The sequence below is a fragment of the Babesia microti genome, chromosome IV (assembly GCF_000691945.2).
Source record: "Babesia microti strain RI chromosome IV, complete genome".
NCBI classification, from domain to species: domain Eukaryota; phylum Apicomplexa; class Aconoidasida; order Piroplasmida; family Babesiidae; genus Babesia; species Babesia microti.
The window spans coordinates 57,348-82,154 of NC_034969.1; the positions used below are offsets into that span (position 1 = coordinate 57,348).

General features: G+C 36.4%; 12 protein-coding genes across 12 annotated transcripts; 5 read left to right on the forward strand and 7 right to left on the reverse strand.

Moving 5' to 3' along the window:
• On the reverse strand, positions 563-3,433 carry BmR1_04g05025 (Squamous cell carcinoma antigen recognized by T-cells 3; the record flags this gene model as incomplete). Its single annotated transcript, XM_012794158.1, has 1 exon — positions 563-3,433. The coding sequence occupies one exon, from the start codon at positions 3,431-3,433 to the stop codon at positions 563-565; it is 2,871 nt and encodes a 956-aa protein (XP_012649612.1).
• BmR1_04g05030 (hypothetical protein) lies at positions 3,807-4,760 on the forward strand (the record flags this gene model as incomplete). The annotated part of the gene is made up of 1 exon (XM_012794159.1): positions 3,807-4,760. One exon carries the CDS (start codon positions 3,807-3,809, stop codon positions 4,758-4,760), a length of 954 nt encoding a protein of 317 aa, XP_012649613.1.
• Positions 4,761-4,830: 70 nt separating this feature from the next.
• Positions 4,831-5,606, reverse strand: BmR1_04g05035 (DNA-directed RNA polymerase II subunit E; the record flags this gene model as incomplete). The annotated part of the gene is made up of 5 exons (XM_021482337.1): positions 4,831-4,896; positions 4,993-5,211; positions 5,232-5,313; positions 5,335-5,442; positions 5,464-5,606. 5 exons carry the CDS (start codon positions 5,604-5,606, stop codon positions 4,831-4,833), a joined length of 618 nt encoding a protein of 205 aa, XP_021337162.1.
• A 2,003-nt stretch (positions 5,607-7,609) lies between these two features.
• BmR1_04g05040 (cleavage and polyadenylation specificity factor subunit 4) lies at positions 7,610-8,509 on the reverse strand (the record flags this gene model as incomplete). Its single annotated transcript, XM_012794161.1, has 1 exon — positions 7,610-8,509. The coding sequence occupies one exon, from the start codon at positions 8,507-8,509 to the stop codon at positions 7,610-7,612; it is 900 nt and encodes a 299-aa protein (XP_012649615.1).
• A 1,029-nt stretch (positions 8,510-9,538) lies between these two features.
• On the reverse strand, positions 9,539-10,789 carry BmR1_04g05045 (nucleophosmin 1; the record flags this gene model as incomplete). The annotated part of the gene is made up of 4 exons (XM_021482339.1): positions 9,539-9,723; positions 9,744-9,885; positions 10,122-10,426; positions 10,780-10,789. 4 exons carry the CDS (start codon positions 10,787-10,789, stop codon positions 9,539-9,541), a joined length of 642 nt encoding a protein of 213 aa, XP_021337163.1.
• Positions 10,790-11,110: 321 nt separating this feature from the next.
• BmR1_04g05050 (mitochondrial ribosomal protein S17 precursor, putative) lies at positions 11,111-11,571 on the forward strand (the record flags this gene model as incomplete). Its single annotated transcript, XM_012794163.1, has 3 exons — positions 11,111-11,186; positions 11,209-11,296; positions 11,319-11,571. The coding sequence occupies 3 exons, from the start codon at positions 11,111-11,113 to the stop codon at positions 11,569-11,571; spliced, it is 417 nt and encodes a 138-aa protein (XP_012649617.1).
• A 171-nt stretch (positions 11,572-11,742) lies between these two features.
• On the reverse strand, positions 11,743-12,384 carry BmR1_04g05055 (hypothetical protein; the record flags this gene model as incomplete). Its single annotated transcript, XM_012794164.1, has 1 exon — positions 11,743-12,384. One exon carries the CDS (start codon positions 12,382-12,384, stop codon positions 11,743-11,745), a length of 642 nt encoding a protein of 213 aa, XP_012649618.1.
• BmR1_04g05060 (Importin subunit alpha-1b) lies at positions 12,814-15,052 on the reverse strand (the record flags this gene model as incomplete). Its single annotated transcript, XM_021482340.1, has 2 exons — positions 12,814-13,620; positions 14,234-15,052. 2 exons carry the CDS (start codon positions 15,050-15,052, stop codon positions 12,814-12,816), a joined length of 1,626 nt encoding a protein of 541 aa, XP_021337601.1.
• Positions 15,053-16,049: 997 nt separating this feature from the next.
• On the reverse strand, positions 16,050-16,966 carry BmR1_04g05065 (exosome complex component RRP45; the record flags this gene model as incomplete). Its single annotated transcript, XM_012794166.1, has 3 exons — positions 16,050-16,514; positions 16,574-16,822; positions 16,844-16,966. 3 exons carry the CDS (start codon positions 16,964-16,966, stop codon positions 16,050-16,052), a joined length of 837 nt encoding a protein of 278 aa, XP_012649620.1.
• Positions 17,057-19,470, forward strand: BmR1_04g05075 (Aldo-keto reductase (Fragment); the record flags this gene model as incomplete). The annotated part of the gene is made up of 10 exons (XM_021482341.1): positions 17,057-17,892; positions 17,913-17,986; positions 18,008-18,107; positions 18,213-18,378; positions 18,402-18,812; positions 18,833-18,898; positions 18,919-19,024; positions 19,045-19,168; positions 19,189-19,309; positions 19,330-19,470. The coding sequence occupies 10 exons, from the start codon at positions 17,057-17,059 to the stop codon at positions 19,468-19,470; spliced, it is 2,145 nt and encodes a 714-aa protein (XP_021337602.1).
• Positions 19,962-22,862, forward strand: BmR1_04g05080 (hypothetical protein; the record flags this gene model as incomplete). The annotated part of the gene is made up of 1 exon (XM_012794168.1): positions 19,962-22,862. The coding sequence occupies one exon, from the start codon at positions 19,962-19,964 to the stop codon at positions 22,860-22,862; it is 2,901 nt and encodes a 966-aa protein (XP_012649622.1).
• A 69-nt stretch (positions 22,863-22,931) lies between these two features.
• Positions 22,932-24,794, forward strand: BmR1_04g05085 (hypothetical protein; the record flags this gene model as incomplete). Its single annotated transcript, XM_012794169.1, has 1 exon — positions 22,932-24,794. The coding sequence occupies one exon, from the start codon at positions 22,932-22,934 to the stop codon at positions 24,792-24,794; it is 1,863 nt and encodes a 620-aa protein (XP_012649623.1).
• Positions 24,795-24,807: the final 13 nt, after the last annotated feature.

The window sequence follows — 24,807 nt, forward strand, 5'->3', positions numbered from 1 at the left end:
TTGTCCTCTTAGATAGGTTACATAGCATATGCAATTATTTGTTGTAAATGGACGTCTCTACATCCAATCGATATACAGTGTTTGCACGCCAAACGAATCGCATAATAAGCAGAGCTTATTCCGATAAAGTAATGGGAAAATGACTCAAATGAACAATTACAATCAAAGACCCAATTTAGCCTGGCTAGAAATTCCAACTGAAGGCAATTAACAAATACCATTACATAAAGTGTTAATAAATATGCACGATAATCATTGATAATTAACCTACTCGTCCTACAATTTTACACTGTTACACATTAATATATTGCAGATAATTAATTTACAGAATCCAATTGAGACCCAAAGTTGATGTACGTAATTGTTGTTTGAGATGTAGAACGTTCTACATCTCAAACAATGGTGTTCTAATAAATTTACTCTGAATAAAAACCCACAACAGATCAATATTCACATAAACCTGTACAATTTTATTATCAGCATATTTTTCGAGGCTGAGAGGGATTCCAGTCAACAGCCATAAACGCATAGAATTGAGGGCCTCTAGACGAAATTATGGCCCTTAAATACGCCATGTCGATCTGGTTTGAGTGGTATCGGTGCAAACTTCGACGACACAGTCATTTGCAGCCTTTCCCCCATCCAACGATGGCTTTTCAGAGCGTAAAGATCTGGAGAGTATTATTTCAGATGTGGAAACAAGTCGTTTCATCAAGTTAAGCGATAGGGCCTCAGTGGCGTCCATAGATGTATCAAAGTCAATGTAACAGTAGTTTTTGAACTCCATGGGGTTATCAAAATTCAAAACTAGCCTAATAGTTATAACAGCCGTTGAATTTGGAATTAGAGTCAGGATTGCATCCTTTATACGACCCTGATTCTCCCTCACCAATGGAATACCAATGTTAAAGGCGCTGCAGAACAGGGTATTAGGCATGTAAGCTGGAGATGTCTTCTTCGGCCTTGACATCTGCACTATGAGAGGTAGAGACGATAAAAGAGTCTTGTTAAGCTTTGATTTAGCCTTCTTGGCGGAATCAATATCCAAAAATTCCACATATGCAAAGGTCACCTGCTGCCCCGGCCTTGGCTTACCCAACCTTACATCCACTAGCCCTTGACATCCGTGAGAAAGCACGTGCCTGGCAATGTCCAGGCTAGTAGCACTAATTACCACATTTGTTACGTATAAAGTGTTACGTTGGGACATAGAATCATCGGTGCGTCTATCCACAACTACCATCTTAGGAGGATTGATCTCAGCGCCCATTTCATTATTATATTGCACATGTGAACTATCTTGCTCATCTTTTGAGGGTATTACCGCCGGGGCCAATGATGGTTCAACTGATTCCTTGCCAAACCAAGTGGCCCTGGTGACCCGTTCAACCTGTCTAGGGGCGATGACTGGGCTTAGGGGTTGGATGGGAGATCCAGACCCTGAAGTTTCGGGGGAGGCAGATCGGGAGCGAACAACGGGAGATATACAGGGAGAGCCATACCAGCCGGATTGATCCAGGTACCTTATGTGCCTAGATCCAGCTTGACTTCCGTCAGAACTGTTTTCAGATTCAGATTCTAGGCGCCTGCGGCGCTTATGCCTTTTCATCCTGAATGCTTGAACCCAGTGTAAAGACGATGATATGGCCCTTGCGCTACTTCTATGTATACCATACCCACTCATTAATTTGGACACGCGTATAGCTTTATCACAATTTATTTCTTTTGAAAATCGCACAAAATCACTGCAAAGCAACTCGATCCTCAAATTGTTCTGTGCGATAGTTTCACCATCCTTTACTGCTTTATCAGCATCATTAACTGAGACGGATCCTATCAATTTATTAAAACCCATCTTATATACGATAGTGGCTAGATCTGCTGGCGTAATATCATGTATACCAGTGCTAATTGATTGCGCAAACCTGGTAAAATCAGGGCCGAACTGCTTCTCCGCCGTGGCTACTATGTCAATAAATCCTCCATCTACTGCACCCAAAGAATGTTTATACAAAGATCTCGCAATAACAGACCAGGTTTTGGGACAGTTTATTCCGCATGCAACCAGCCTTTCCAGCGTGGGCCAAAATTCACCAGTACAGGCTCTACACTCCACCAAATGCGCCATAAATAACTGCAAATTTTTAGGGGCCATAGATGACAATTCAATTCTAAACGCCATTGTACCGCTTCCAATATCAATATCCTCTGGGTCCACCTCCTTTGTTATGTAAATTTTTTCAAGGATGGATCGCAACTTGGGAGAAATCTCACTGACGGTAATTAGCACGTCTGATACACAGCTAGGATTTGATAGTGCTATGTTGACCTTGCCGATCAACGCTGTAATATCGCGTATTTGGGCCCCGGAAGTTGCCAGAGCCTGTGCTTGCATCAGCCAAAGGCAGAAAACACGCGGTAAATGCCTGCAAGCTCGTCTAGCAACGCAAAGAGATTTAATCGAATCATGCAGCTGAGTGGAACAAAAGTCAAAGTATTCAACCCACAGGTCCCACCTGGCGAAACCAAGGTACTCAAGCGCTCTGTGATATATAACACAAACCCGCGCAGCCCATGCCTTATATAAATCTCCGCCTCTATTGGGATCTACTCTTTGGGTGATGGGACACTGTGATTTTTCGAATAGAATGTACTGTGCCCAAACATGATCGAGTGCAAATGGCTCTGCTATTTCGTCAATCTCCGATTGTGCCTTCATTTCAAATCCCTTTCTCGCCTCCCAGGCAACGTGCCCAACCCGATGGGCGTTCTCTGCTAGTGTTGTTGTATGCTTGAATTCTTGGGGAAGATCCTCCTCCCATACCCTGTACTCGTCCAACAAATCCGGTAATCCACCCAGAGGAAGCTCTAGTTGCCTAAGGAATAATTGCCTAACACGCTTAACCTGTTCTGAGGCTGCAGCTGTGTTATTGCTGGCCAATTGAGAACTCAGTAATGTGCTTTCAAATTGCCTATAGGAGGCCCAGAGGCTGGGACCGTCCAAGGCATGCAGCCCTAGTGCATCGAGAGACCTTTCATACACATTTCTTATATCCCCTAGGGTCACTAGGTCCTGTTCATCCATTGCAAAAACCTCAAATAGGAATTTGCTGTAGCTATTCCATAGTTCGGTTGATGGGCAATTTACTACGGCAATTTCGAATAGATTGGTAAGCTTACGAACTTCTTCATTAAGCTTGCCTGTGGAGCCTAGGTAACGGCGTTCGTCTTCGATGTATTCGAGCCAAAAATTTTCATCCACTGCACAATATTCAGCACACATATTTCGAAATTCCCTAAGAGATTCCAATTCTCCACTTAACCTGGATGCTCTTATTGCCTTTTCGTAAAATGCCATATCAAATGGGTTGCGGCAAAGGGCTTCACGAGACCGTTCCAGATACTCAAAAACTGCCTCTGAATTTTCATCCATTGCAGGACAATTTCTAACTTAATTATATGGGTTAGTCGTTAATCTTAAAATTTACAGACACATTCTTTGATCTGAGATATTAATAGGGTTAATCGTGATCACTTGTACCCTTTAGTGTACATGTCACAATTTTCAAAGTGATACTAACACACAAATATGTTTAAATTAGGCATTTTACTTATATAGTGCAATATACACAATTACGACTGAATATAGCCTGCTTTCCACATACCGACTGAGCCTATAACTGATACTATATGGTCTACCCTACATAGAATCTCACGATCACATATACCATCTGCTGGCAATTTTTCGGAATGTGGCTCAAATTTAGTTTTACACAAAATAAATATATTTGACACCATTTAACTGGATGCTACCGACTTATATCGCTGGTACTTCCAATTCATCGGAATATTGCTACAACCCTGCATGTGTATTATCTAACCGCTACGGGATAAATGCAATCGATATCAAAAATGACATTTTGATCACTGGAGACAATATGGGCTACATCTCTACTTGGGATCTAGACTTACAATCTCAAATGCGTAGCACCAAACTAGACACTGGGATTATCAATGTAAAATTTGCTAACAATTGTCTGGTTTCTCAATCAAAGGAGGAACTAGCCCTTTTAACGGTAAACGTTGACACTTTTTTGAAACGTACAGATTCCAAAAGCTGCACCTTTGCCAGATTTGTGCTTCTAGGCGACAATTCAATTATCGCACATCCAAACCCACAAATACACGGTGACATATCCATCATTTCTAGTGCCCATAACAATTTGACTCAAATATACAATATAAAAATTACTACTGACAAAAATTTGGGCTCATTACATGTTCTAAAAGGAATTACAGACCTTCAATTTATCGCATCATATGAAATAGGTTCCCTTTTCACTTTCGATATAAGGAAATTGGATAGCCCTATTACCGACCCAATTTACATAAGTACAACTGCACCAATACATTCAGTTGAGTTTTTCAATGGCATTATCTATGCTGGTACGGCCGAAGGTGAATTATACTCGGCAAATGGTGGAAATGTTGATAAATGTTATGCGATGAAAAGTTACTCGCAACCAGCAAATGTAGGCATTGGGAATATTTTAAAATACAAAGACCTGTTAATTTTGACTTGTTGGGATGGCACTGTACGAGTTCTGGATCCCGTTAATTTTGCTGAAAAAATCATCTTCCATGGACACAGCTCTACTGTTACAGATCTTGCAGTAGATACCACAAATGACGTTTTATTCACATCAGGAATTGACGGAAGAATTTGTATATGGGATACAAAATTAATCAAACGATGTTGAGTAATCTTTAACAACTGTGATTATTCTTGCATAAACTCGCATAATAAATGAATATTGTAAGTAAATCCCATCAGAAACACATGCGATAGGTGACGTAACGACCTGCAGTTTCACTGGGTCTAATAATTTTTACAACCTAAATTAGCTACATTTATGTTAGTGAAAATAAATACAAAACATTCATTTAAAAAGTATTATATATATATATATATATATATATCAAATGACATACTTGCCCTTTGGCCAAACCAAAATACCTAGCGACGGGATCTGCAGATTGAATCCTCGGAATCTGACTCTCCTTGACTTTATATCTTTGTAGTAAATTCCTCTTCTCCTCAGCAGTTAACGGCACATGCTTGGGCACCAATTCATGCTTTGTTATATTGACCAACAATTCTGTTTCCATAAAATTTTCAATGATATTCCTTGGAGCTGCCTCGCTTATTGCCTAAATCATGTCGCACTTACTTCTTTAGCAAAGGGAGTTAATACATTTTGGGTAACGAGTATCGCCCGATGAATCCCATGATCTTCCATCCTCTCCGTCAATCTACGTAAGCTGGGTACTAACTCTCTTATCGGTTTAACTCCCGTTTTTTTTGTCTCATCGGCAAAATAAACAATGATCTTATCGTTTGGATCGTTTCTCATTGAGGCTACCAACAACATTTTGGACCGGCTAAATGAGAGCAGCGCCTACATTTTGTCATACATTTCGTAGCGACTTTTGAACTCGGAAAGAATCTCCAATTTTTCTTGGATTGGAATGAAATAACCACGGTCTTCCAACATCTCACAGCAAGTACGGCGGCACCTGAATAGACGGACCTCAGCGTCCTCCATATCATATACCCCCACTCTATTTTCTTTAACTATCTGTAGCAATTATAAACATTTGCGCTATAAGTTTTGCATAGCAACTAAATATTCAACGTTTTTCGTGATTTAAGAATCAATTCACTGTATTTGTATGTATTAATAATACTTTACTTAATCAATATACAGGATAAAATTACATTTCTTTCATAAACACATGAAATTTTCACTTAAAACCATCTAAAACACACAAACACTTCTCAATTCAACTATAATACACCATAAAATTATGCAATTTCTGACAAATGCATCATTTTAACAATTGATTATACACTCCAATTAACGTTTGTTTTACGGCATCTATGCCGCGTCGTTCATTGTACCCTCACCTACTGTCTAGATTTATTATTGACAGAATTCATCTAATCTGACAATAAAAAAATGACTACCCTAGCTCTGAGTGGCACTCACTAGTGTATTTTTAGGCGCTTAAAACATCCACCATTAAAATACCAGTTTACATATGCACCTGCAACGTACCAAATCAGAGGCAAATTCCCAATTTTTTCATGGCAAATAACATAATAAAACAGTTAAATTATATTTCTCCGTTATTTTGTGAAATTACAAATTTTATGCTTGTTACTGCTTCTTGGCTAATTTCAAACTAAATATACAATCCAATCTGCACATGTTTACGCCATTTCTAGGTATTTTTAGTAATATTTCAATAAACATACTCTAATATCAACAGCTAGATGTGTGTTTGCCTAATTTCTACATCCAATAAGGATGTTGATTAAGTTGAATATAATCAACAATGTTGCTTATATGTAATCGTATTGCTAGTATATATGCCCTTGAACACATTTTAAGCTAAATGCATTGGTTTCATACTACAATGATTTTAATAATTTCAGTTTTATTTCAAATACTTGTTGGGTTTATCGTAAAATTTGGAAACAGTTGATGATGTATTAGTCACATTTCGACTTGCTAACCTATAAATACAAAAAAGCCACAAATGAGACATCTTTACCACAAATATAGGTAAACAAAGTTTAGAACACACACATTTATAGTTTATTATGTCAACCGATGCATTCCAAGGAAATTACAATATTAACATATCACAAAAAATCTAACTAGCTATATAGATAGCATCCAACAAAAATAACCAATACACATTAAAAAATCCAATGTATAATCATAGAATTATGTTTTTTTAGATTTTATGCCAATGTTACATATATTAATTATACATTCGCTCTGATTTATATATTTAAAATTTAGACATTAATTAAATAATTAGGTACTCATAGATTTAAACATTCATCAAATCATTCAGAAATACAATCTAAATTGAGTTCCTATACCATAAATATACTATTTGTTTCAATTTGAACAATTTTGTCTAAACTGATATACTATATACTTTAGCTAATTTTTACTAAAATTGAAAACTATTGATAACTTTGAAACCCTATAAACCGTACTATATATTCGAATGCTAAATTGTACAATTACTATAAATTAACTGATAGTCCCTATTAATCGTTGGAAATTATGTTACTATTTACCTATGTCACAATTCCTCACAAAATTTGGCCACCCAGCATTAACTCGCCAACATTAATTACTACCAAATAATTACATATTTCCCTAATAACATAAGCTTCATCTTTGTATGCCAATTGTAAATAAATGCAAAAATATTTCATCCTATACTGGTAACTAATGAGCTTTTGTGTTTCAAAAGTTATGATCAATGTAAAGTATCGAAGTTACAGGATCACCTGTACGTACGCACAGAACGGAATAATGACTATCTAATGAAACAAATTAAATTGGATCATATTATAATTAGAGTATAAATCTGTAAAAATAACGACAAACTTCAGGGTCATTAATAAACTTTGCATGTTCCGCAAAAAATTCAATAATGTCAAATTGTTCACATAACTTTACACTTTGTCGTATCTCGATTGTTCCAACAAATTACTAAACCATGAACAATCCATACACATCGATTAAATCATACGAGAGTATATATCTGATTCTGTATCTGTTGATTGGAGAGTTATTCTACAAATCGTATCGTTTTGGTTCCAGTGTTCCTGGACAGATTCCTGAGCAAAATTTTCAGCGTGTAACATTGGAGACATACTCTTTGTTCCAAACGAATTTTGGGACGTTGACAACTCACTTTTATTATTATTAAATCGACATAATGGACCTTTAAATACCTCAAGGGGATTTCTCACTTCTTCAAACCCATGGGCATAACGACATGTTGAACCGGCGGGACATCGCCCATATTTCCAAAACTTGCAAACACTAGTTTTGAATAGAAAATTATTTGCCCTTAATTCCTTTTGAGAATGCGCATAGGGGCAAGCAGGATTTGTACACGTAAGTTTTTGCTTCAATTCGGTGCATAAAGTGGTTTTCCTGAGATCCGGATTCTCCTTTAACTCGCTGAAACTATGGGCATAATTGCAGTCTTCTCCCATGAAACATCGCCCATTCAGGTGCCATAAGCAGATCTTAGTCTTGTAAAACTGGGCCCTTTTAATGTAAGTATTGGAAAATGATTTCCTCTTCTGTATATTGCTCAGGTATATTGCTCTGTCATAAATATAACGACTTTTATCACGGAAGGAGGTATTTACATTATAAAAACGATCTGTAATGGCATCAGAACTTGGGTAAAGTGTCTCGTTGGACAAACTTGCAGACTTACCATAGCCAACGTACAGGGTATCGATGGAGTCGTTGGAACCATTGTAATTCAAGCTATGTTGATGATCATGTCGGCTTAGCGGGGTTATATTATGGGAGTCGAGTGAAGATTTAGACAGGGGAATAACAAAATCTGAGGGGTGAGTAGGAGGAATTTCTTCAAACCCAACATTATTACCTCCGTCCATCTTAACGATACGATTTAACAATTAGTTACGATATGCCACAGGACTACTTACTTAGTGTACAAGCAGATTAATTGTGTTTTAATAAAAATTGTTTTGAGTCGTGAGCAATTTGTCGAGAATCATGAGCGATTGGGTGAGCTATAACTGTGGTTGATTGGCGAGGAATGGAACAGATTCTATAAGCGTTTAAAAAACATGTCATTTACGTGTGTTATAATAGTATGGCAGACAGTATATGGCACCGGCCAAATGTCTAGGTTTATTGTACTCCAGTGGGGTCCTTTATCCATTGCCTCCACATAGCCCAATCACAACACTTGGGCCTTCCGTGACGCCTTCATATGCATAGTTCTTTCAGACCCCAAACTCTTTTTACGCAATTAACTGCGTTGTTTTTAGTAGTTTAACAGCCACTATCCTCTTTCGTGCCTAACATTTGTATTGTAGTCACTCTCTAACTTTACCGATTGAGCAGAAGTTATTGTTTTACATACCATAGCGTCAATTTAAACCTACGTTGGTTACATTTATACGTATAATCATTTTGTAATATTATATATACTTATTATACCATCTAACTTTAACCACTATACATGCAATGATTTATCCAGCCGTAGCGTGATTAATATGCACTCACTCTATGCGCCACATGTGTATATCCAATGTATAGTCTGTAGGTAAGTCTATGCGACTAATCTAAACAATAATACCAATGATACATATCCGGCATACGATTCATTATATCGCGTATTTAATATATTAATGGATGGATATAATTTATACAATTTAACTATTAGGCCTTGAAGCCATACATTATACTTTGGATATAAACCGCAGGGCATATATGTGATGCAAATACAAATACAAATACATTAAACTAGGCGATTGAAATACCATCTGGGTGGGCGCGGATATGTTAAATGTGATTTGGCTATGACCGTGCAAAAAATTAAAATGTGTTTTTACCAGTTATCTTGTGCCATCCTATCTACATTTAATATTTTCCATGAGTTAGCTATAATTGTGTAGCTATACCAGTGACACAGAATCACCGTTGACTTTGAATATATTGGACCTCTCCTTGAGGAATTGCCCAATCTTAACGTTCAGACCAACAGGCTTCTTGACCTTCGATCCCAACAACGCGAGGGTTGTTTTCCCATTCTTCTTGAGATAATCACAGAGTGATTTTTCATAATCATCTTCAACCTTGTCTATATAACTCTATTCATACGTTTTTTTGGATTTTTGTCATTCTTGCCTTTGCCACCCTTTCTCTTGGAGCTTTTCTCCTCATCTTCGCTCCCCTCATCAAAATCATCATCATCATCATCATCCTGATCTACCTCCGCCTCGTCGTCTTCTTCATCCTCAAACTACATAATACAGTATCAATTAAATAGCATTATATAAAACATAAATTTGCACACATAATGATACATTATATTTAATCACAAAAATATTATTCAATGCTGTAAGTAAAACAATTAAACAAACAGTCCTTTTATACAAATTTAAACAATGTATACAAATTATGTACGAAACATTTATAAAAAATTAGTAATTATACAACACCATTATATAATTAGAAATAAAATATACAAGGACTAACCTCATCTGAATCCGAAATTAAACCACCAGCCTCATCAGGTTCAAAATAGCCCACAACATGGACGTTGTTTTTTGCACCCTTAGTGGTTAGTGAAATGCTGTTTGTTGAGAAGAACACGTCGACTGTAGCCATCTCATTCACATCCTTTTCCAAAACGCATAGATTGAATAAAGTTTCCCCATCGTTTATTTGAACATAGGTCTTCCCATTCTCACTAGGTTCATCCAAGCACAGTTGTGATATGTGAACCACACTGGATAGCTCATTTTTTGGGGTCACCGATTTTCCAGGTTCAATTATTGCACCTACATCAGTTTCGGAATATATGAATAATTTTTAAAAACTTAAATACTCAAGAAGAATTTTCATCACAAAATTTACAGCCCAAGCAGAATTACCCACTGAAATTATATTAAAAATTAACAATTACTTGAAGAAGTATGCAATAATAAATTATAATAAAATATTATTTAAAGTTATGAGTGGAATGTTGGACAAATAACGACATATAACTGTAACAATTGACACGACAATGTATAAGCAGAAATTTAACTCATAACCACATGATTGACAATATAAGTAACGCAAAACGCGACATATCATTCACTAATTACTGTTGAGTGATATATTATTGTAACTTATGAACTAGATGACATACCGTATAACATATTGACTAGTAAAATTAAAGTGTTGCTATGGGGTACTAATATAGGCACGTTAGGCCATCTTAATTGTCTCAGGCATGTCCAAAAGGGAACCGTAGTTATGCATCAAAAAGCACACTATCCCAAATCCAATTATTCTCAATGCCATCCTGACCTCATCTGGCAACAGTTTTTCTTTCGGATGATCTAATACCCCGGGAAACATCATTTTGCACTAGTTTTCCTGATAAATTTACTATATTGCGACTTTTATGTGCAGTACAGAAATTATTTTTGTCAATTAGCTTATTTCCCAGCAAATTCTATAAAATTTGTATAGTTATTATGTTTACCACCAGACCAGTTCTATATTGGCACTATAAAGCTTGGCAGCGATTAACTGCTGGTTATCTCCGTACTTGTAAGCTCAAAAACTAATCCAGTTTACAAGAATAACCTGCCAAACAATGAACTGATTGGCTATGTGATCAACGACAAACACCCCAAAACAATCAGAGTAGCTTGTGACAGGCAAATCACTTAATTAATGTAGATTTATGTACGTTGTTAGATACAAAAAAACCTTTAGAATGACGAAAAAGGTTTGGGCCCACGATGAACAATCACAAGCCTCTCTCGGTGATATAGTCAGAATCCAGCCGCTGGGGTATAGACTGGGGCCCTGGAAGACCTACACTCTCGCCAAACTTCTACACAAGGAATCTAACAAACTAAATTTACAGAAAAATACCACACAAAATAACTTACAATTAGACACTTTATGTAGCGATAAAATTAATTTGTAAATATGACTGCTAGATCACATTTTTGACAGACGTTCACGATTATGTAACATCGCATATAACTTCCGATTGCCACACTTGTATCCACACTATAAATTAATTCAACATATGCTAACTAAGTAAAGATTTTCTAATGTAAATTAACACTGATTATTTAAGTTGAAAACCACAAAATTACGTGTGTCTCCTTTTCCAACCTTCAGAATCTAACATATTTTTATGTAGTGCAGATAAATTCTTATTCATTGCCTCAATCTCATCAGACTTATCCTGTTCCATCATTTTCTGTATGATCTTCTCCCTCTCTTCCAGCTTTTTGCGATATGCGTTTGTGACGAACACATCACCTTGAGCCCCCTCTCGTTCTTTCTTCCCGATGATTAGATCTCGTTCAATTTCCCTCTTTTGGGCTGTTTTAACCAGCTTCTCAATATATCGAGCCTTAGGCCGTTCCTCTGGTTTTATGGTTTCATCCTTATTCCCAACGTTTAAATACACAGGCTTGAAGCTAGCCTCTTTGCTGGGTTCTACAAATTCGTCATATTGAGTTAGAATTTGGTCTTCAAGGGCTTCCGTCGATTCCTTAAATTTAATTTTCAATTGAAATGGGCAAGTCTCACTTGCAATTGTAGTTTGCTTTTCGGGGTCATCAGTGAAATTTAATGGTTGTTTGGCTTTTGGGACAGGTTTAATGTCACTTTCTGAAGATGCAAAGCAGACAGAAACGTTTTTAATAGCATTTTGATCTATTTTATTGACCACATTGCTTGAGCTGTTGGCTGATGTTGGTTTTTTTAACGGTAAACTAAATTTCATTACCAGTCCAACCACGATGCCCCTACATAACCAGTATCAGCATACCATATACATTAGATACCTTATGTGATGCTATCGCAAATTTGCATTTTTAGTATATCTAAAATAAGTGTCAACTGTAAATATCAATTGAACCTAGAGAATCGTATCTAGAGACTAACAGGTTGTATAATTATGAATGCATACGGTTGTAATAGGTTTATTTGAGATAGGTTTAATACAAATCATTAATTTTTACCAATACGGAAACACGCCCATATAAAAAGTGCTATTACTCCCATTTATGTACCATTTTTGTGACATTTAAATTCGCAATTCACAACAGTAATAATTGTTACAATATCGCAAATTTTACCAGTCAATGTCAATAAATTACCAATTTACACAATTCAATGAAATAAAACACTCAAATTGATACAATTTGGAATATTAGTTAAATTGGAATCCGCCTGTAGGAACTTGACCTTGGAAACTGGTCTGAGAAAATGCAGTGTCACATTCGGCTTCAAATTCATCACCCAAATCATAGGGAAAGAACTTCTGAATCATCTCCCTTGCCTTCTTAAATAGCACCGGCAATTTGCTGCCCTGCAAAACTTCCAATGATGAAACACCATCAGCCTCATGCACAATGGCGCAATATGGATTCTGTGGCAGATTCCGCTTCTCCTTCAACTGTTCGCCCACATTCAATATGTTTTCCAATGCTCTCAACGCTACACCTGCCAGTTTGGAATCGGATGTCGTGAGTAATGAACAAATAGCACGGATACAGCCTCTGGAAGCCAAATTTTCTGCCTGTGCAGAATCTCCTCCACTACAAGCATTGCAAATTGCCCAACTGGCTTCCCTTTGTATGTCAAAATCGTTACAAGAGACCAACTCCAACAGTTTCTCGATCATATTACCTTGTAACAGCGTTTCGATTTGATTTCTTGTACCAGCTGCTATATTTGAACAGGTCCAACACGCTTCCTTTTTGATGGTCTTCTTATCTGAAAATAACAACTTGTACAAGATTGGAACACAACCGCAGTTTATGATGACTTGTGTTTGTTCATCATTCCCAGTTGCAATATTTCCAATGGCTCTGAGGGCTGGCGTCTGAACCACGGGTTGATCGTGACCCATCAGCTCAACTAATCTGCCACAAGCGCCGCTTTCGATAACGGATTGAATTCTCTCCTCAGCTCCGTCACTTATATAAGAAAGTGCCCAGCAGGAGTCCGTTAGCACCTGAGTCAGTATCGCAAAATACTATTTTTTGTAAACATTCAAAAAGACAACATTACAGTAGTATCATGAAATATAAATTTTTAGTGACAATGAATTATTTTCGGATTAAATTTAGAATATTTTTTTAAATCAAAAATTGCTGTTTCCAAAAAGTAATAAAAGTAAGATGAGACCACCTGCCATTACTACAGTAAATTCTGACGAGAACGCCATTATGAACCTTTACTTATTGATATCTAGTGTGACAAATATCACTAGTGTTGTGTTGCGTGTGATTGGATACCTTTGCTTCACCCATACCATACTGCCGGTACTCGTACTCCCATGCATATTGGTACTTCCATGCCATATCCCACCGATCATTCGTCACACTGTAACAGTTATTTTAAAGTTTATTAAAACTGATTATCGTGCCATTAATTCTTAAAGATGAAATTTTCATTCTCCATGACACTAGTCAGTCAGAAATGGAAATTTGTATATTTTCACACAATAACTCTTGCTGCACCATCGGCAGTTGACAAAAATTCATCACTATCAACTACAAAAATAGCAAACAAAAACACATTTAAAATGCAAATATCAAAAATATCAATATGTACATTAAACTTACTTCTAGGTCAGGGTGATTAATAAGATGAGCTAAGAAAGGGACTGCAGGTGATATTTCCTCAAAAAACGGTTTTGGTTTGCCCCTACATAAATTTGATACGGCCCAAGTAGCATTTCTCAATAACGATGTCTTTTCCGATGCACTCAATAAATATAATAAAGGCCTTAGCGCCCCTTGTGCTAAAACCAAATCACGACACTCAGCAGAATCTCCTGCTATGTTACCCAATGCCCAAATTGCCTGCTCTTGTACATCTTCCTTAGGGGACTCCAAAAGTGATATAAGTTTAGGTACTGCACCATGTTCAGTCACAGCTTTAGTTTGTGTTTGGTTCCCCGAAGCAACATTAGTAATCGCCCATGCTGCCTCAAATTGCAATTCAGGCGAGTCATAGCGGGTGAGAAATTCAACAAAAATGGGCACTACTCCACAATTAACAACTTCTTGAATTGGCGGATCAGTTTCTATCGATAACAGTTTGCGGAAGTGTTTAGTGCATTCCAGCTGTTTCTCGTATTGGCCAGATTTGAGGCCCTGGACAAATGGAGCCAATGCCTGAGGTGACCAGTCAGAGAAATCGGTTATGGCAATTTCAGATACTGTGGCATCATTCTGAATTGGAGCTGGCACTTCGGGTTGAGAAATTTGTTGTGGAGCATTATCATCTGCCTTTTCAGCGAAGAACTCGTGGTTCCGTCTCTTTTGCAAATTTTGGTCCCTAACCTGCTTCCTAATTTGTGCCTGAATATCTTCTCTCTTCCGACGTGGATCCTCGAAGATTTTTTTGTAGTCTTTGCGGCGCTCTTCTCGACGGAACATCCTACCCCCACTGATTCAGGGGCCGGTACTTTTATAGCGCTCTCTAGGGCCCTATTCACCAACTCCGACAAACGCAATCAAATACGACATTTTACACATATTAAATGTATGTATGGCCACAGCTCACGCACATATTCCGCATTTACATGTTTTAATTGTCTAATAGTGTATTACCAAATATGATTCCTATGCACTCAAGTACCATTTTAAAATTCGAATAATTGTTGTAAAATGTACCTTTTGTTAAAGTTTTAAAACTTTCTTAAATTTTTACAAAAAATTGAGAAAATTCACACTAAACACCCAAATAAATATGTCGCAATTATCAATTTACAATGTAACCCGGCACATCCATAGTTTATAATGCAAATATAGTTGTTAGAAAAACAAGTTTAAACTTGTTTTTCTAACAATTATTTTCTAATTTTAGTATATACTGCCTATACACACGAATATACAAAATGCTAGTCTTAATAAATGGGTTTATCAGAAGATTTTTAATTTATTATAAGCAATACACTTTAAAATAATTATATATATAAAAGATTTAAATTGGGGAATATTTATTTTAAAATTGATTATTATTTTAAATGAATTAACTTTGCTACTTTTTAGACACTCAAAATTTAATATTTACAAATTACATAGTTTTAAATACTTAAAATATCAATTGATCACAAAGCCAACTGCTTTACAATAAAAATTATCAACTATATTTATAAATAAACACATATTTCGTTTGCCAAAGTTGAATACTTGTATAAAAAGCATAAATAATTACCAAAATATACGTAGACACAGAGCTTATAGCAGAATGATATTATAAATCAACTATTTACCAATTACATAGATCAATAACTCATACAAGTTGCCACTAACTTACCAATTTACAATATTATAAACAATTTGAGACATTCATGCTCTACTTAACAAAACCGATTAGTTAATATACTATGTACAAATTTAGTAAATAGTTACGATACAAAGATTGAGAATGTTACTTAATATTTGCCAATACCCACTGCCTGGCTTCCTTATCCAATTCCATAGACTTCTTCAACACACCATAAACGTGGTTAAATTGTTGTTTAGAAACTTGCAACACCCTATCTAATTGTTCCAATGAAATCTCCTTCCCGCCTATCTTCTGTATTTTACAAATCTGCTCAAACTGGTTAACTGCAACGCTAATTAAGGTGTCGGCCAACATCTCCTCCATTGTTGATGGGTCTATCATTATGAAATCGTCTACTATAGCAAATGTTACAAATATTGGTATGTGATGGATAAATAATTCACCTGGGGTAAAGTGATCAAGTGAAAGCAATTCAATCTTTTCCCCATCAATTTTGACTTGTTGTCTCTTGAAGTGCATTGTACTGGCTACAGCAGATAATGCACAAGCATCTAATGCATTTCCAGCATCTTCCAGCACTAACATGTCTACCCTTATTGACCAAACCTGTTTTAGTTGTCACAATAATAAATGTTAAAAATTATATTAACAAACACTGGCCTTACATATTTCCCCGACACTATACATAGTGATTCGGTCTCAATAGTACCGGAGTCCCTTAGAAGATGTTCTATTGTGGAACATATAAACATTTCCTGTTCCGTGGGCTTCCCTGGTTCAAATCCTACGGTAGTTAGTGACCCTATTTCCACATGAAAATGGTAGAATCCTTCCGTAGGCCTGCTATCAACTGGTGGTATAACTTCGCCATTAACAGTACATAGAACTATTGTTGATCCAAATGAGACTAATGACTAACTTAGTAAATTAGTTACCTGGCCTATTAGGCCTGGAAATGTGATTTTAATATCTCGATACTCCAAACCGCTTCGACCATCCAACCTAATTTGGGTTTTGAGTGCTTCAAAAGCTAGTGCCTGGCCGCTATTGCAAAGCATTACAGCTATTGGACTATATTTAGTCTACAGCATATATTATTAATATGAGCTATAGTGCTAGGTATACAGCATGTAGTGCCACACACTAATATGTCAGTGTATTCTTGGCTTCTACTAATTCTAACTCTCAGTAGAACAATTTCAGCGGCAATTAAACTTGAAAACAACCATTCCGAATGTAGAAATGGAAAATATACAGCCTTTTTGCGGGATCCACCGAAATATTGTTATGGTTTCAACAAATTGCAACAACACATATTATATTCGGACGTCAATGAAGACATAGATAACATCAAATTAGCGGAGGAAATGGAGGAAAAAACGCGCTTCTACATTAAACATGAGGATATGGAGGTGATGGAGGAATTTCAGCAAGATGAACTGGCCCAAACCGGAAATTATCACAAGGAGGAATATCTTAAGGGTTTAAAGTGTTGGAACAGATACCGAGATTTCTTTCCAGAGGAGATAACTATAGAACAATTCTATGCCAAACTTAAACAGCAACCACTAAGGCCAATAAGAGTTGCTAACAAGATAATCCACGTCTACGAAATGGGATATGGTATTCCTTGGTATTTACCTGAGTCGGAATATGAAAAATTAGCAGAATTGATTGGAAGTAATGAAGTAAAATATGTGGATGTGGATCAATTCGAAGAGTTCAAAACACAATGCCACAACTTAGGCGGATTTTTGCACCAAGGAGGATTTGTCGAATTGTCAAGTGAAAGATCTGCCATGCTTCCCTATGTAGAGATTGTTAGTGTCAAAAGAAATTTGCCAGATATGAACTATGAGATAATCCTAAAGGACACAAAGCGAGATGTATTATTCAAATATTACCACTCCAAGCCCAAAATGCAGCCTAGCAATATGAAATACCGGCCATACTTCCCCAAACCTTTGTGGAACCCAATTAAATAGTAACACGCAATTGATTTAGTGATTTTTACCAACGAAAGACACTTGATGATGATATTTTCAGGCAACCTAGAGTTGAGGATTTAAGGGCTGAAAGTAAGCAAATAAACCACCTAGAATTTAGTTCCGTAAACTTTATGAAATGGGATCCAGAAAAAGATGCTCCGTGCGGTTTTTATAGGACTTATCAAAATTTTTGGCCCACGACATATACAGCGTAAGCACACAACCTATCTAACACAAATTTACAATATTCATTACATAATTGCGCACAATATGTTATTGTTTGATGTTTAAACCCATAAAAACAGATCTAATGTAGTGAAAACAAGGATTTGCCTAGTGTTAAATATCGTAAATTAGGCAATAGTGACTTATCAGTTTCTGAGGTTGGATTGGGGACTATGACTTTTGGCAATTCCGCTAATAAAGAAACGGCAATTTCACTACTAGATTATGCGTTTGACCGGTTTCAAATCAACTTTTTTGTAAACAAAAATCATTAATTTAGGACACGTCAGAGTTGTATCCATTGCCAGTGACGAAGGATACATATGGCCGTGCTGAAAAAATCTTAGGGGAATGGATTAGGAAAAGGGGTCAAAATGACCGAGATAAAATGGTAATTGCCACCAAAGTGGCTGGGCCTAGCGACCGTCTCGGTTGGATTCGCTCTGGTAACCTAGCTAGTACCAAATTGACTTACGAACAGATTCTGGATTCTGTGGATAATTCGCTAGATAGACTTGGCATATCGCACATAGACTTACTGCAATTCCATTGGCCAGATAGGTACTACCCGAACCAATCAAATCCGGACTATGAAAATGTGGTCTATGATACTAGGAGATCGTCGGGAGACGATTCAAAATACTATAATTCCGTAATCACTGCCGTTAAGGGACTGATAAAAAATGGAAAAGTACGGAATAAATCACCCAGATTCGCGCTTGGGGCCTAAGCAATGAAACCCCCTGTGGAGTACTCAACTTTTATCGTGCAGCCATGGTAATATTTTAATTAAAAAGGAATTAGACGCACCACCTCCGGCATCTGTACAACTCGAGTACAATTTGCTAGCTAGAAATGATGTAGAGAAGGGGTTTGTCGAACTTTCACGGCCCCAAAATACAGGTGCCACTATCATAATTTAGGAATTGGATTAGTGGCATATTCTCCTTTGGCTGGCGGATTACTTACTGGCAAATACTTGGAATTTGTTGATGGCACAACCAACGCCCGGTTGATCAAATTCCCATCTTACATGGCCCGCCTTCGGTATAAAATCAGTGACTTAGGGGTTCAATAGCCTCAAGGGCTGTGAAAGAGTACTATGACATATCACAGGAATACCGCTTGCCAAACCTCACGGTAATGGCCCTCAGGTGGGTCTATACCAGACCCTTCATTAATGCAACGGCAAGTCACTTTTAATTTAGCTCATAGGGGCCAACGATTTATACCAGCTTCGTGAATCTCTATATTGCGTAGACGAAGAGCTTCCAATGACCGACATGATGGAGCGACATATTAATCAGGTCCACTGGAAATGGAGGGATCCCATCCGTATCATACAATGATATGAGATATAGTTCCTATATGCCTATTATGTACATTAATTTTGGATTAATCTATATCACTTTAATAAAAAGTACTATATAGATATATATTTAAAATATAGACACAGGTGGGAAATTATTTTCAATAATTCTTGCACTTGGTACAGGTGCATAGTATAAAAATTAGTATATATGTAAAAAGCACGTTTGAATAGATTTTAAAAATCAAAATTGAATCCACTAAGTTGCAAAATTAATATTAATAGCACGACATCAATCACTGTATCAAATACTTTGGATTATACTAAATTTGGCGAATGAACATGTGGTGCTATACACATATGATACACACTATCATTGTTTGCTATTTGTTTAACATATTTTTTGGAATTAAACAACAATTATCGCATGAATCCATACCGTTCGTGCCAATTGGTATGGTGTTGTATCTACTATATTTTTGATGCAATCACGTGCACTGGTCCAATTACTAAACAATTTTAATTTATGAGATGGAGGACCAAAATACTACAAATGAAAGCATTTCAAATTTGCACATGGAAAACTACTTCCCCAAAGATATTTTTTCCAACCTAGATAATCAAAAAAACTTAAAAACATATCATTCAAAGACGTTTGAGAAATATTTCGAGTCTGCTGCCAAAGATAATGTTGAAAGGTGTCGTACATCTGCTGTCAAAGAATGGCTGAATAGAAATCTTCCTAGTGAATATAATGAAAGGCACAAGCCCACACTTAAACTAAACCTGAGCCCCAACCACTTAAACTCAACTTACAACAAACAAATTTCCGATTACACAAGGAATGCCTATAATCGCATAGAACAGTTGAAGAAGCTTCAAGAAGCTTACTCTCTGTTAAGACAGAAACTACAAGAGAAACGCAGGGCCTCTTGTCATAAGGAGGTCTCTGAGGCAGAGGCTTCAGTTCTTAATACTCAAAGATTGATAATTAGCTTAAAGAGAGAAGACAAAGATAAAATCGCCACAGAGTTACTTATACAAAATGCAGAAGAGTTAGGTATACCATCCAAAGATTTGGAAACTCTAAACGGCTACACATTTAATGAGGCTCTCAAAACTATAATCGATATAATTTCTAACATGATAAACAACAAATTTATGACAAATTTGAAAGATAGGTGTGAATCAGCTAGGCGTAAGGCAGGATCTGAATATCGCGATGAAATGGAAAGGATAAAAGTCGATTTGGACATGTACAAAACAAAGTCTGAAAAACTCGAATCCACAATATCTACATTGAATTCTTATGCAGATTCTAGCAAACAAAATGCTGAAAAGGTCATGGAATTGCAGCATTCGCTAGAAGATTCCAATAGACAAATTAATCAGCTAAAAGATTCACTGTACAATATGGCCAAAGTTAATGAGGAGTTGGAAAAAAACGAAGTTAAGCTAGAGGAAAGTTTGGTAGAGTTGGAGAGGTATAAGTTGGAATCTCAAAAGCTTGAGTCAGTCATTAAAGATTTAGAGCTTTTGAACCAACAAAAACATGATAATGAAGAACTCATTAAAATGCTGCATGATGAGCTAGATCAGTGTAAGTCTAAGTCACTGCAATTGAATAAAAAGATTGAAGATCTTGAAAATTCAAACAAGGAAAACCTAATACCCTTGAACAATGAATTGGCCCAGGCTTATCAGAAACTATCCGAATTGGAGCATTCATATGAACAGATTGAACACCAGAAGAATGAAGCAGATAAAAAACTTGAATCTTCAATTGATGAGATTGAGAAACAGAAACAACACTCCGAAGAATTGGAGCAATCCATCACTAAATTGAAACAAACAATTGAAGAAATGGAAAAGGAAACCACGGACCAAGTAAATGATCTGCAAACGTGCCTAATAGATGCGAATTGTAAAATCGAATCGCTAGAGGGAACGATTTCTCAGTTGAAACAGCTAAACTTAGAGTTGGAAGGGGGAGAACATAGGATACAGGAATTACAATCCAAGCTTACCGAATCAAATTCCACAATTGAAAAACTTGAAAAGACGATCACAGAATTGGAAAATGTGTCTAGTAAATATATCGACTACGATGAGAAGATGGATAATTTGCAAAAGCAGCTGAAAGAATACACTGAAAAGATCACAGTGCTGGAAAACAACGCCTCTGAATTCAACTATAAAGACCAAGCTGAAACGTTGAAGACGGAACTGGATAAGTCGCAACTAAAGATAATGGAACTGGAGACTATGATTAAGGAGAACAGCGAAAAAACGGAAAGAGTGCCATCTCCCAGAAAGGACAACGAGGAGGTTGATAGATTAACTTCGGAAATATTACAGTTGAAGAATCAGGTGGACATTCTGCAAAATGAAAAGACTGACCTTGAACAAAAATTATCACAACAATCTCCCAGAAAGGACAACGAGGAGGTTGATAGATTAACTTCGGAAATATTACAGTTGAAGAATCAGGTGGACATTCTGCAAAATGAAAAGACTGACCTTGAACAAAAATTATCACAACAATCTCCCAGAAAGGACAACGAGGAAGTTGATAGATTAACTTCGGAAATATTACAGTTGAAGAATCAGGTGGACATTCTGCAAAATGAAAAGACTGACCTTGAACAAAAATTATCACAACAATCTCCCAGAAAGGACAACGAGGAAGTTGATAGATTAACTTCGGAAATATTACAGTTGAAGAATCAGGTGGACATTCTGCAAAATGAAAAGACTGACCTTGAACAAAAATTATCACAACAATCTCCCAGAAAGGACAACGAGGAGGTTGATAGATTAACTTCGGAAATATTACAGTTGAAGAATCAGGTGGACATTCTGCAAAATGAAAAGACTGACCTTGAACAAAAATTATCACAAATTAGTGCGGTTATTGAAGAAAATAGACAATACAAGGAAAAAATCGAATTACTCGAGAGAAAATTGAATGAAATAAATAAAGAGAAACCAAAAGACTCATTTACAAACGTAGAAGTTATCAATGCAGCTTTTGAAGATGTAAGATCCCTCCCAATCAATTCCTCCAATGCCTCTGATTGGACCGCAATGCCCAGTGAGCTGGAGCTGGAAGAGCATAAATTGTACAAAAAAAAATCTAGTAGAAAGGGGAAAAAGAAATCATCAAGGGAGAAGGAGACTAGCAGAAGTGACATATCATCCAGGTCAACTAGCAGGCACTCAAAGAAGGATAAGCCTACAATCGTTGACAACAACTCTACTGATGTAGAAGCATCAGATTCAAATGAACAGATGATTAGTGATCCAGTTGAATCGATTACAGACCAGTTGAACTTGGTTAAACAATCAACAATACAACTAACTGAGCTGGGGTACGACAGCATATCCAACGTTGGGTCGTACTTGTCTGACTACATATTTGGCGGTAATTAATTTAGTAATAACACAAGATATAGCCTAATTTTAATGCAATTAGACACTATATATAATTAACTTTCTGTTATGCCCAATATATCATTTTTATCTCCTTCGAGAATCATACAGCGCACGAATATAATCAATAGATATTACATTATTGTACCAATACGCAACTTTACTGGTGAATTATCAGCGACAAATGACAAATTACTCGTTCATACCGATAATTTTCCGCCAATAGCACAATATAACTTGAAACAGATACAGAACCATGGCGAATGGGACCAAGCCTTTGCTAGTTTATTGACTATTGTTGATAAGTTAAGTTTAACATCAATATCTTATGTACTGAAACAATGTGGCATCTTCATTTATCGCATAAGGAAATATGAAAAGTATTGCCTATCACAGGACAATGAACATCGGCTGAGATTACTTGATGCATTGGTTAAATCAATAATAACTCGAATTTCATGCAAATTGAATGAAGTTAATGATCAGAATGCAGGTGTTTTATGTGAAATTTTACATTTTTTTTCCAAAAACTACTACCAGTCAGCCTATCGCATATATGAAACATTGGAGAACAAACTAAACGAATTGCATATAGAGGACATGCAGTTAAAACTAAACTTTATCTCTTCCCTAACAAATTTTACCAGAATATACGGAATGATGTCAAATGAATGGGCACAAAGACTTGTTTTAAAAATGATAAAATCTCACAATAAATTAACCATCTCTAGTATGACTCAAGCACTTGACATTTTATCTCCAAAAATGAGTTTATCACAACAAACCATGGATAAAATCATTGACACAGCACTGAGTCTTTTAAATTACACAGAAATGGACATGCTTAGACACTTCCTAACCCACAAAACATTGTTTATATTGATGAACAATTTGGTGAAGTTATATAAAATAAGACCATCAGAAAAACATTTTCTATTGCAAAAAAGACTACTTGAATTGCACGACTCATCATACGGAGCAAGCAACTACTGTAATATGAGCGAATCGAATTTGAATAAACTCATTTCATCACTACACAAAATGCTAGTGATCAGTTTGATACATGAGTGCGATGATGTAACAAGTGTTTGTATGAAAATTTTGGAAAAGATAACACTGGGAATAATGGATAGATTATTAATTCGCACTCATATGACTTCAAATTGGGGGGTTATAGGATCGGAAACAGTAAAGTACCTGGTGATTTTGGGTAATGTGAATTACTTGGCTAAAAGCATCTCATCATCACCTTTCACGTTTTATTTTGAAAAATTGTTAAAGAAGATCGCTATATTATGGGATAAGAATGAATTTACAATCAGTGACACTTACTCTTGTGTATTGTTGATAAATCTTCTAAAATCAAAAATAAACAATGTCCATGCAAACAAACTAATTCAGTTGGTTAACAAAAAATGTAAATGGCAGGAACTAACCAATAGTGAATTAAATGCAACACTCAAGTGTATGATAAGTTTAAAACAAAGAAATTTGATCGACTCATTGGATTCAATCATTCCACAAATTAGAAACTACAAAGACTTGCAAATTGATACTGCAATTGATTTAAACCAACAAGGCTTGATTGATCTCAGTTTCTGTTTGTATTTAGCGGAGGAAACACTTGATAGGTTAAATTTGGCCCAATTAGCACGTCTTGAAGATTATCTAACCAACATATCTCACAGAACTGGCGGTTATACAACCCATTTAACTGCTTGTGGTGATGGCGACATGGTGAAGGAGTTGTTAGATAGAATAGCCGCTATTGTTAAATCTGGGAAAACATTTCCAGATCAGGAGAATATATGTAGATTAAAAAATACAGCCAGTGAAATCTATGCAATTGATGATAGTTCAAGTGAAATTAAGCTTAGGGCTGTAAGGTCAGCACGAAGACTGGGCCTACCAATACAACTGACTGTACAATAATTTTACAAAAAAT